Source organism: Lissotriton vulgaris, chromosome 6 (genome assembly GCF_964263255.1).
Source record: "Lissotriton vulgaris chromosome 6, aLisVul1.2, whole genome shotgun sequence".
NCBI lineage: Eukaryota > Metazoa > Chordata > Amphibia > Caudata > Salamandridae > Lissotriton > Lissotriton vulgaris.
In genome coordinates this window covers 714,921,871-714,935,139 of record NC_141694.1, presented here as the reverse complement: position 1 = coordinate 714,935,139, position 13,269 = coordinate 714,921,871, and the positions used below count along the sequence as shown (strand labels likewise).

General features: G+C 43.4%; 1 protein-coding gene across 2 annotated transcripts in view; it reads left to right on the top strand.

Annotated features, from left to right (window-relative positions):
* The window catches only part of PRDM1 (PR/SET domain 1), a 33,250-nt gene extending 21,211 nt beyond the window's left edge, over positions 1-12,039 (top strand). For both annotated transcript variants that reach the window (XM_086926704.1, XM_086926705.1), the window contains exons 5-7: positions 5,448-6,556; positions 7,015-7,143; positions 9,478-12,039. In XM_086926704.1, coding sequence (XP_086782830.1) covers positions 5,448-6,556; positions 7,015-7,143; positions 9,478-10,050 — 1,811 coding nt within the window. In that variant the 3' untranslated portion in view covers positions 10,051-12,039. The remainder of the gene's footprint in view (positions 1-5,447; positions 6,557-7,014; positions 7,144-9,477) is intronic.
* Positions 12,040-13,269: the final 1,230 nt, after the last annotated feature.

The window sequence follows — 13,269 nt, the reverse complement described above, 5'->3', positions numbered from 1 at the left end:
TATTAGTCAGTTATTTGGATTGAGAAGAATAGAAGAGGCAAAAAAGCTTTGCATTTATATAGCACTTGTTACCCTTATTTATACACGCTTCTTTTTGGATTCTTACCGATTTTTGTTCCAGTGCTATATTCACCCTGGTACACTTTACCCAGAGTGCAAAATGTGACTACATAAAGATTCGAAACCTACTCTAATGCTTTTTTGTCGTCTGTCTTTACCACTAATGTATATTGCTCTCTCAGTGAACACTTTGTTTTAACACCTTTTACAAATTTCACAAAATTAGGCCACATCCAAGGGAACAAGATCTAGACTTAAGGCATCAAAAAATGTGAACTTTCATTTTATGAGTTGCTGCTAAAATAAAACATTGTCAGAAATTTGTATTCATTCTTAACTGTTGTGGTTAGACACTTTGAACAGAATTTGGAGGTCTTTGAGCTTCCATGCCATAGAATGAGAAGACTTCACACTGACCACAAAGCGCACATCTTGTCTGTTTTCGGTTAAATATACTGCCTTGGTGGGTTCTGTTTCTTAAGAATGTCCTTCCACTTCCTTTCGTATGGTAAAGGCCGATTTCCCATCTGCTTTACTTGCATTGCCTGTGACGCTTCCTCTCACATTAACTGTTAGCTTTCTGGTCTACGGTTTTGCAGCTTACTTTCACTTCTGCGGCAAAAAAAGAAGCAGGATGCTGGTCACCACCATGCTTGTTTGTTAAATCCACTTAATATAGCGCCCATTAGATCTGGCTTCTTGGTTTCTAAGCTGAAGCTCTTATGGTTCTGTTACACCTTCCCCAAAGTTAAACTCGCAGGAGGTTCACAAATGGATCACATACAGTCTTACTTTGTCCACATTTATTGCGGGAGCCTCTTCAACGGTTTTGTAGTACCATAGCTCCTTGTTCAGGGTTCTGCAGTGGTTAGCAGGTGTTACCAGAACTGGATCACTGACTCCTTTTCATGTTTTGGCCAGTATGACAGTTGGATCAACAGAGTACCTGAAATCAATCAGAAATACAGGTTCATGTGGGTTTACATCAGCCAAAGCTGCCTCACATTCCCCAAGCTCCAAGCTGTTTGATGTACCTCAAACCAAAATTGATCTGCCCCAGAACACCCTCTTTTTAGGCCTGGTTTCACTGTCTGCATTATTATTTATTAATACTTTATCAAGCACGAACTATCATCTACAACTGGGTACCTAGGCACTGGCTGTAGAGGAAGACGGGTCAATTCCACACATAGATGGAAGAAGGATAAAAAGTAATATTGCTGAGAAGAAAAAAAATGAAATCGAAATCTCAGTTTTAGACAAACAGTCTACAAGCAATGAATTTTAATATCCCAAAACCAAAAACTGTCGCGACCAAAGCAGAACGTTTTTGAGCCTTTTCCTAATTAGTAGATATACAGTAGTATTCGTTGAATAGCATGGGAGAGAGTCCTAAAGTTTAAGGCCCATAACTCCTGAGGCGCTACCTCCAGTTCTCTGTTTATGGAATCTAGGTTTTCTGAAATATTTTTTTAATGTATCTTAAAGTTCAATTCTGGGTATACTTAGGGTACCACGCTAGCAGAGACTCTAGAAATCTCCAGAAATTCCCATTATTTTCTCAGCCTTCACACTTCAACAATAAGGCAAAAAGTACCTCATACTAATTATTGTACCCGTTTGTGATAAAGATTAGGGCTTCACCCCTGGGCTGGTTGTGTCTAGGTGGTGAACTGTCATACCGACAGACCTTGACCTGTTCAGCAAACAAATGAGGCAGAAACGGTTGTCGTTTGGGACAGAAACAAAGGCCTGGCTTCTTTCGCTCTGAGTGACAGTGGCCCAGTTTTGCCCACTTCAGACCGAGAGAGCCCAACCTTATCCCAGAGCTGAAGACTGAAAAAGTGAATCAGCAGAAATAACGCTTTCGTTCCTCACCCTGTCGTGAAATGACTGTACCCGCCCACAGCCACATTCATCATGAGCAAAAAACATCGTTTATCTTCTTTAGCACAGGCAAATCTGCCAGACATGTAGCTATCCGCCCTCAGCCTCGACACAAAGTGCTAGAGGCAGTTAAGGGCGCTGAGTAGTGTCGCAAGGCGCATTATTGGTGCAAATGTAGGCAGAGGCACTATAAACGCAGTTACAATGCAATACATTTGGCTGGGCTGGGCAGGGCAGGACAAAGTGCGATCATCATCCAAAGTAGAAGACACGTGGTAAATGGCCCCTGCTGTAAATCTCAGAATAAAGTGTCAGATCTGCAGCACACAGGCTTAAAAACATGTGTTTATGTGTAAATGAAGCATTAAGTGGCAGTGCAATGGGCCCTAATGCAAGCAATGAAAATGAGCCATGCTGACTGCATGCAGCGAACCTGCCGTGCCTCTGGGCTCCGGTGCCACTGAACCTGCTGCACTATTAATAGTCGTGCTCCTGGGAGCATTCTTGCCAAAAATGCCGTACAAGGCAGCACATCAGGTTAGGTAGCAGCAATGTAACCTCAGAAGTGGACAGGCCTAGGACACAGAGTTACATATCATTTATATTACACAAATTTATTTTGCATTAAATTACAGGTTTACGTTTTCAGGCACAGGGAGAAAATATGTGCTCAGGATCACACAGATGGTTGACCAAGTGCCGAGCCTGGTCTGGATTTCAGTTTTCTAGCAGGTCACACCTCCAGTAGGGTCACCTGTGGTTGGAGAGTCCCCGCCTGCAGGAAGGCTCCAATTCGTAGCAGATACACACTAGAGCTGTCTGTGGTTGGTGAACCGCTCTGCGGACTAACGCCTGGCCACACCTTTTGTTTATCGGGTTTCGACTGACCTGGCTCAGCACGCATGTGGTGTCTGCAACAAGGGTTGACAGGGAACCATGAATCCGCACCGAATTAGCAAATCCTGCATAAAGGATTTGAGGTCGAAGCGATGAGCTGGTCAACCGATGTCATTTGTTTGTATTTACCCTGCAAAATAAAGCATTGCTTGCCTTTAACTGGCCACAAGCAAGCTGTGTTGACCAGGACGGGCTCCAGAACCAACTGTAGCCCTAGCAAAAATGCTAAAACCAGCTCCCCCTTTCATCACTTGATGTAGTTTCTGATTCTAACCTCCCATTCTCCCCTCTGCCTGCCTCTCTGGTCGCTTTCTTTCTACCCTCCCGTTCTCTTGAAGTCTCCCCATACCTGCTGCAGTTAACCTCGGGGAGCTAAGGAAAGTGACAGTAGCAACAGGAACGGCCCCAAGAGCTCAAGCCCACCGGGAAAACGATCGGTGGGGAAAAGGCCAGTTTGAGGCCTGGTGTTGACATACAAGGAAAGGATCAGATACAAACCCGGGAGATCACTTCTGTAAGATGAGGTAAAACGGAAGTTTGAAAGTGACACTAAAGGTGGTACTAAATTAAAGAGGAAAAAATACCGTAAAGAATTAAACTATTTTCACACGAGGATGGCGGGAGCTCCAAATGCAAAAGAAACTTTTTCTTGGACCTCTGAGAACCCTTGCTGTGTTCCTCAGACTAAAGACACTCGTTTGTCTCTTCCTGTCAGATACTTCTTTTACACTATTTATTCAACTTGCTGTATGGATCAGAAAAAAAGTTATCTAGTCTAGAACCCAATGCCAAGCACCGTTTAATTACTTTTTGGCTTGCAGATAACATCGATTTTCTTTTTTACAAAAGGAGACTCGGTCTATGCTGCAGTCAACATGCCACCAAGGGTAAGGTTACACCCTGAAAACCAACTGACAGTCAACTGTAGGATCTTGGTTACAAAAAATACACCTACGCCACATTTTATCATGTGAGAAAATGTGCACCTTTTGATCTTGCATGTGCCAAAAACATTTAGCAAGGCATGTTACTGACGGCCGAGGCACGGGTGTTATGAAAACACTTCGAGGAGAGTTTGGCCACAACCAGGACATGTTTCCGGGCACCTACTACTTCAGTGAAGAGGTGAAGCAGCCTTTATAACCTATTATGACCGGCCAGCCTAGGCTGATGCCAGCTGCTGACTTTTTTTCCCCTTCCTTTTCTCGACCCTTTAAACCCCAGAACGCCTCTTTGTGTGCTGCTGGAAAGTTCATGAATGTCTCTTTCAACTTCCTGCTGAAAGCCCCCACTGAAAGACGGATCTGCCCGATACGGTGATATTTATTTTATCTAGCCGTGTCAGAATCCCCATTTCCTTGCCCCTCCCCTTCCATGCCTCTCAATCAGTGTCCCTGATCAGCACCTTCCTGGCATTGCGCCTTTCCAGTGTTTATTCAAGGCTGCTGACAGGGGGCTGCCGGTGATAAGGCATAGGGTAGGGGGATAACTCTCCCATGCAAGTCACCCCTGAAGCCAGACCCAAATCCTGGCAAGAATCTGATCTCCATTGGTGTGGACATTTAACTCACTGCCCTTGCACACAGTGTGATTCCCACAGCCGCACTATTGATTCTCTGCTCCATGCTGCTGAGGGGGCAATGTTGTGTTTCAGTGGGGCAATGTTGTATTTCATGGGGGCAATGTTGTGTTTCAGTGGGGCAATGTTGTATTTCAGGGGGGCAATGTTGTATTTCAGGGGGGCAATGTTGTATTTCAGGTTTGTACAGGTATTATGAGCATGGCTGGACTTTGAAACAGCACCCAGGTTCTTGATAATGCTACCGGTTGAACTTTATGGCTGGAAGTTTGCTAGGCTATAAAAAATTGCCCCACATTTACTATACTTTGCGTGGGCTCCCACGTGTCCTACATACCCAGGCATTGAAAATGATAAGTATATGGTGCTGGCTTTTGCATCACGCCAGTGCCTGCGCAAATCTTTGGAAAATGTGTGCCACAATGTTTCCCAGTGGGTATTGGAATGAGCTAATACAACTGGCATTGATCAACTAATATTTTTATTTTTGGATGGCTTATTTGTATGGTTTTGTCCCTTTGCAACAGCAATGTGACAGGGCCTGCTTTCTGATATTCTCAAATTATTTGAAGGTATATAAATCATGTGCGGTGGTTTCAACTTGCCATTTCAGTGAACAAGTGTCAGTTTCAAGTATGGTATGGGTCTTTATATAGCGCTTGCTACCGCTGAGGAGGCGCTTTAGTGCTTTGCAGACGAGTACCACGCTACGCTGTTGGGTCCAAGTGTCGGTGCTTAGTTTGTGCGGCGTGATTACATTTTGTAAAGTGGTTTATCATGAGGCCGCCATGCAGTTTTGCAGCTTTATCCCACTGTATAATGCAATTCCTAATGTAAGCTGATTATTTATTGTTGTCATGCACTTGAGTAATGGATGCTGCAGGTGACCTCAGCCTGTACGTGGCGTCTGCAGTTTCCATGCAGTTTGCTACCTAGGGGTCCTATCATCAAGTGTCTTGTGTCTGTCACTGAGTCTGCACAGTGGATTCAGTATAATCACTGCCTCCCATTTTTTTCATTTCAGAACAGACCAGCATTAATCCAAAGCAACAGAACACTGAGAAGGACCTGCTTTACCAAAAGAGCGCCCCGAAAAAAGAGCACAGCATGAAGGAGATCCTCAAAACCTCCGTCAGCCAATCCAAAGGCAAGGATTTGTTCCTGAACAACATTTCACCAATCACTCCGGAGAAAGACTTGGGTGGTTTGCGTAAGAATTGTAGCCCAGAGAGGCCGTTCTTCCCACGGGTGGTCTACCCCATCCGGCCACACATCCCAGAAGACTATTTAAAGGCATCTGTCGCCTATGGGATGGAGAGGTCGAGCTATCTCATGCATTCGCCGATAGCGTCCTCTACGACGCCCAGTCCTTCCGCCAGGAGCAGCCCAGACCAAAGTTACAAAAGTTCAAGCCCGCACAGCAGCCCCGGAGCCACCGTTTCCCCTCTTATGACTACTTTACAGGAACAAAGGGAATCCTACCCTTACCTAAATGGACCATGCAGCACAGAAGGTTTGGGATCTTACCCTGGGTATCCCCCCCACAGCAGCCACCTCTCTTCTGCCTTCCTCTCTTCCTACAGCCACCATTACCCAAAGTTTTTGCTACCTCCTTTTAACATGGGCTGCACCAGCTTGAGCGCACTGAACAATATTAACGGCATCAACAATTTCAGCCTTTTCCCTAAAATGTACCCGCTTTACAACAACTTGCTCAGTGGCGGCAGCCTTTCGCATCATATGCTCAACCAGGCGGCCCTTCCACCCTCACTGCCCCACGAAGGAGGCCGTCGCTTGTTGCAGCCTGAACAACCCCGGGACTTTCTCATTCCAGCACCCAACAGTGCCTTCTCCATCACTGGGGCCGCTGCCAGCATGAAAGACAAGTCCAGCAGCCCCACCATAGGGTCCCCTACTGCTGGCACTGCAGCCACTTCAGAACACTTAATGCATCCCAAAGCTACCTCAGCAGCACTGGCTGCCAGCAGCGAAGAAGCCATGAATCTTATTAAAAACAAAAGGAACATGACGGGTTACAAAACTCTTCCCTATCCACTCAAGAAGCAGAACGGGAAGATAAAATATGAGTGCAACATTTGCTCGAAGACCTTTGGGCAACTGTCAAACTTGAAGGTAAGCTTAACCTCATCTTATGTTGACCCGCAAGCAGAGCAGCCATGTTTTTCTGGCAGCCATGGTTATATTAGTTCATGTTCTATTGCTTCCACTACTACTGTACATAGAAATGGGGTTGGGTGGGGTTAGAGTGTCAGCACCTTTATAGATTTCCTTCACTCCTGCATCAGCCCCAGAACAGCCGAGCAGGGCTTTTAGAGGCAAAATCACCCACTGATTCCCGCTTTGCAGGTTAACTCTTGTAGTGTAGGAAGATGGTTGTGAATTCATCACACTGTTTGCACTACTGTGCGCATTTACAACCATTTCGTACATTCAACCCAGAGTTGTGCATTTTTTAATACGAGCGCTAAAAATAGTCCATAAGCAGTCAGTATTTAAATAAAAGTATACGTCTTTGTATAAGATGTCCTCATTCTATTTGAACCTTCAGTAGCCATGTTGTTTTTTTTCAGGTGCATCTGCGAGTACACAGCGGCGAGAGACCATTCAAGTGTCAGACCTGCAACAAGGGGTTCACACAGCTGGCACACCTGCAGAAGCATTTCCTTGTACATACAGGCGAAAAGCCCCATGAGTGCCAGGTGCGTAGTGTACGATGTGCGAGTGCCTATCTTTTCACGGAAGGCTCTGTTAAAATTCTGTTTGTATTTTGGGTATTATTTTCAGGTGTTTAATTTGTTTTCCAGTGTTAGAAATGTAAAACTTGATGAAAAAGAAGTACAGCAGACCCATCTAGCCAGCCACACATAACTACCTACCTTATGTGACAAATAGACTGTGCTAAGTTGTGAGCGTCCCCCTTGGTTTGCCACGGTGGTTGCTCATCTTGATCTGTCTCTATTATATTTTTTCATTCCCTTACCAAGTTAAGACTGCAGGCAGGCTTCTTGCTAGTAGGAATTCCACGCATTTTCTACACAAATGCATTGAAATTACTAAAAAACATACTCCCCTATGTCCCATTGCCCCGTGAAAGAATTGCGGGGCATATTACCAACAACTAGCGATAATTATCGCTATGTTGGTTTAGCGGCGATATTTTTATCGCCGAGCTGCGGCGATTTTTATCGCTTAGGAACCTTGCTATTATCAAGGTTTATCTTCTAAGCGATAAAAATCATCCGAAATGCATGACTATCGCTGAAAAGTCAGCGATATTCATGCATTACCGAGTTAATGCTCTTAGCCATGTTATCCACCTACCATTGGATAACATGGCTAAGAACTGCTCAGGGGCAGGTGTTAGCTTTTGGAAATATTCGCGCTTAGCGCGAATATCTCCAAAAGTTGGTAATAGGAGATAGCGATGTTAGCGACTGTTTCCAGTCGCTAACATCTTGGCACGCCCACTTTGCATTTCATTAGTGATAAATATCAGTGACATGCAAAGCGGGGCCCAAGATGGTCGCTATCTCCTACTAGCTATCGCTAACTGGTGTTAGCGACAGCTAGGTAATAGGGAGATAATTTTATCTCCGGTTTCTTGGCTTTTAAAGCCAAAAAAGCGGAGATAAACCCCCTTGATAATATGCCCCTGCATCTTTTGTGTTTACCTCCCTTGCATCTGGATTGTCTCCCTCACATCCTAAGCATTCCTTTTTGCTGCAGCATCCATGCCTAAATTGCTTCTCCCCACTCAGGGATCCTCTGGCCTCTACAACGGTCACACTCCTTGTGGGGCTTTTGGTGCCGACCTTTCACCTATGGGTAGACTTCCCATGCATTAACCAGTCTGCCGAACTGGACCAATGAATGACCGTGATTTGTATAGTAGTGGTGTGTTTGCCTTTCATGTTGATAAGTATCTATAATGTTCACCACTCTGAAATTGCCCTAGAACTCCCCCCTATGTGCCCATAACTCCTGTTTTTACACATGAAGTCCTAAGATGCAGGTACCCCTCTTATGCTGGGTGGCCACCAGTACGCTTACAGGCCTTCTTGCAGGACACCCAGTGGCGTTCAATGAGCAAGATCAATGCATCTGCAGAAATGGGCAGCCCACATTGACTAAAGTTTGTGGGAATACTTGCACAAGGCAACGCAGGTTATCCCTCCACACCCAGCCTTTAAAATGGTTAGTAAACTGGCACTCTTTTATGCTGTGTTGCATTGAGCAAGCACCCACACATAACTTAAGTAAATGTTCGCCGGGCTTTTTACTATTTTAATTTGTAACTTATAAATGTACTTTAAAAAAAAAAAAGATAGTTGTTTCTGGGAAGTACAACTTGTACTGCACATTGGGTGATTGGGTTGGTTCTACAATGCGTAATGATGGATACATGTCTCCTCGACCTCTTATGTCCCTGGCCTGCTCATGTCATATATGTGTACATTTTACACTCAGTCAGATCAGTGTCGGAGAGTTCTAAGACTTTTTATATTCATATCCTATTTCAAACGGTGCTGCAATCATAAATAGGACATTTATTCAGCTACCTGGAAAAAACCAGTTGTCCCATTTTGCACTACTTTCTGTTGCTATTGATTTTTTTTTATTTTATAAACGTTGCTTTTTTTGCTCATAAGGCTTTTGAATTACTGCATTGGATGCAATTGCCATTCCTGAATTAATTGAATATTTCTAACTAGTCGAAAATCAATTTTAATTAAGTTTTCTGCATTTTCAATGCTTCGTTCAAATGAGTTTTCAAAGCAAGACCATTCCTAGAACGTCACCTTGAATTTTATAAGTAATATTTTCCCAGTGATTAGCGTACAATAGTTTCACGATTAATTTACTATGCCTATGAGTATGTCAGTTGTTTACCTGATGCCACTATATCGCGGGCTACCTAGCTGACCTCCTTCTGACGCATTTGCATTAATCCGGTAGAGATCCCTTTGGGGTAAAATGAAGAGTCTTGGATTTTGTTTCCTCCCCTTAATCTCTTTCTTTACTGTCTTCCATAGGTGTGCCACAAACGTTTCAGCAGCACTAGCAACCTGAAGACCCATCTCCGCCTGCACTCCGGAGAGAAGCCTTACAAGTGCAAGCTTTGCCCCGCGAAGTTCACCCAGTTTGTGCACCTCAAGCTGCACAAGCGCCTCCACACCCGGGAGCGCCCCCACAAGTGTGTCCACTGTCACAAGAGCTTCATCCATCTCTGCAGCCTAAAGGTCCACCTTAAGGGCAACTGCCCCGTCGCCCCCACGCCCAGCCTGTCTCTGGAGGACCTGTCCCGCATTAATGAGGAGATCGAGAAGTTTGACATAAGCGACAGCGCAGACAGGCTGGACGACGTGGACGACAATATCGACATGTCGGCCGTTGTGGAGAAAGAGATCTTGACTGTTCTGAGGAGAGAGATGGAAGGGGCCAGCTTAAAAGTGTCTCTGCAGAGGAACATGGGGAGTGGGCTTCTCTCGGGCTGCAATTACTTTGAACCTTCAGAGACATCGGTCATCAAGATGTCTCACAGTCACTCACTACCTCTGTTACCATTAAAGGTCAAGCAGGAAAGCGTGGAAGCAATGGACTCCTAAGACCCAAAGACGTTCAAAGCATTATGTTCTATTTATAAGACTCGGTAAGGCGGGACACCTGTAGCATTTATGCTTGTACATAGTTACAATGCTGCAAAGCTGTTCCGGCTTAGAGTAGGAATCCCTTACCCGCCCAACTCTCTCCAAATCAAAGAAGGAGCTGATTGCGTTCTCAGGGCAAAACACAAGAGGCATGGACTATTTATTGCCTACCCACTTATTAATATTATTACAAGACAATCATATAGCTGTAATTATTTTTTCAATGATAGTACTTCATAATTTATTATGCAATTCACCATTATAAAAGCAATAATCAGAAAATAATGTTTACAATGATGGGAAAGTTCATTGTAATTTGCATATAGATGTATATATATATATATATTTTCTTGTGGCCATTCTTTGTAGAAATATGTGCACATCTGTTTAAGTTAAACAAACAAGAACCTAAGATCCAGAAAGAAAATACGTTACCAAGGAAACAGTCTACATACCAATGAGCGAAGTTTTGTATTGCCAAAGGTGGACATTTTAGTATCATAGGATCAATTAATTACAAACGATCTGTACTTTTTAGGGGGGTAAACGAGGGTGGATGATCTATGGATGATCTGGTAGAAACAGGAAAATAATACTCACCTGTTTATCTATATATTCACTCCCAGGTAGTCGGTACCGAGCAGAGTTGAGGGCTTCTAGGAAAAACGTCCCCTAGTCAGAAAGTTTTTTAGGCTGCTGACTGCAAGCCACTCTGAACCATCAATGGACCGAATATGTGAACTTGCGTCTTCGATAAACCACTTAATCCCAACAAGTCCCCTTTTCCCTTCCTCTTGTGATCCAAAGAAAAGTTTTAGGGTTTGTATTTCCTACCTGGATCTTTGCCAGAGTGTTGGGTTTCCTCATGAGAAACGGGTAGTGTGCTCTCCTAGTCCACTGGTGGGCACAGGTAGCAGATCTTGCGTCACTGGCGCATCCTTCCCCATGTTGTTTATAATTTTGTTAAGCGTATTTTTTTTCCTGTGAGGCTCATTATTTTTCAGTATTTGTGTTTGTTCATGTTTGTGGTTGATTTAATTGAAAACAAGAAAAGGGGCATTGCAAAAGTTGTTAGACAACAATTTACCTCATTGCGTGTGTCCAAGTGGTGCAGGAAAACGAAAATCTGTTTCAAGCAAGACTTTGCTACTGCAGAGACAAAAAACCAAATGTGCGCAGAAAAGGCATAAAAGCACAATTACATTTTATGTCGCTAAGCCCAAAGAAGTTGTGAAGGCATGCAGTGTGCAAAAAAGAAGACATTCGCAGATGCGTGCGTCTGTGTGCACGGATGGCGGGTCTGGACAGCGCACCAACTCGCGAATTCTCAAGACGTTCGGGTGTCTTGAGAAAATGTTGCACACTCAAATGCCTTTTTACCAAAATAAACTGAAATATACAGGAAAAGTTTCCAAAAAATACAGCTCTTAAAGGACAACTGTTCAATGCACATTAATTTTATTTTCATGAAATTAATGGCGTGGCTGGCTTTTTAATGTAGCAGTGTTTTACACATTAGTACTTAAGTGTAGAAGAAACCAAAGTTCCACTACTCTTGGCACTGGACACACACTTCTCTTCGTTTTGCCTGTAAAGCTTTTCTGAGTCTGATACATTTGTTTTTTCTTTGTTTTTTTACAAAGATTTATAAGCATCAGCTTTATGACTTGTTACTTCTCTTTGATGTTTTGTTCCCCTTAGGGTTCTTTTCTATGTGAATGTAGCAGAAAAACATCACCAGTGGTTTTAGTTCTTTGTCTTTTTTTGTTTTAAGGAGAAAAAGAATCCCCTGACCAAAGTTAACAGGCTTTTACTTTGCTAGACAAAGTTAACAGGCTTTTACTTTGCTAGAACAACAAACTATCTTATGTTTACATACTGGTTTACATTGTTATTTATGTGCGAAATGTCAAAAATGTAAATTAAATATAAATGTTCATTGCTTTACTCATGTCTCATGTGTATTAATTATAAAGTTGACTCACAACGCACCCTGGGGCATATTATCAAGAAAGGGCCTTACATTATCGCCGCTTTTATCGGCAGAAAACTGCCGATAAAGCGGCGATAATGGGCTTGATAATATGCTCTATGAATTCCAATCGAAGCCCATGTTAGATGTGAAGACATTTAACATGGGCTTCGATTGGAATTCATAGAGCATATTATCAAGCCCATTACCGCCGCTTTATCGGCAGTTTCCTGCCGATAAAAGCGGCGATAATGTAAGGCCCTATCTTGATAATATGCCCCCATGACCCTCGAAAGGGTAAAGAACATATGTTCAAAGAAACACAAATACACATTACTCCTATGAACCTTAACACATAAACTTTTACAAATGTGCATACTGAGCATTTATGCATGTGTAAATGCTTAGTAATAATGAATTCACACTTTTTCTTTTCTGCACAGGGAAAATCTTTTTTCACCATGGCAAAAATCTTTTTCCTAAACCTCCACCGATCTTTGGGGTGTGCTCTGCCTATTTCTGTCCTGAATAGGAATTTACTTCTACTCTTGACAGGAGCAATTTGTTGACTGTAAGCATGTGGGGAATGTGCTTTGCAAGCTTCTAAACACCTACAAATTCAAAAGTTGTGGGTGCTCTTTAACTTTAAATGGCATTACTTCCTGGCACGCTCACTCCACAGTCCCGTAGATATTTCACTCAAGATTCTGAGGGGGGGCTTTGCACGAATAAAGAAATACTCACGGACTCGAGTGGGCTCCTGTTTTGTGTTGGCTGACACAATTTTGGTATCTAACTGTGTGTAATGTGAAACACAGCTCACCACCACGATAGGAGGCACCCAGGGTGTGTGACTGCGACGAAGGTGAACTTCAGTGTTGCATATATATATGTGTGTGATCAAGGCCAGTGGGAAGGGCTGAAACGCGTCATGGCGATATTTTGCACCGAAAAAAAAAAATGTTGCACTGACTTTGTGGTCTGTATCCGTTTTCTGTGAGGGAATACAAGAAATAGAAGCAGAGTACCTTGAAAATATATATATATCTTCGCACCAGCTTTTATCTTTCCAAAAGAAAGCCGACTCAAGCCCAAATCCGTAAGCGTGTTATTTATTTGAACAAAATGAAAAAGAAACACCCGACGCGTTTCAGTGCAGCCACACCATGATCAAGGTGCGGCTGCACTGAAACGCGTCAGGTGTT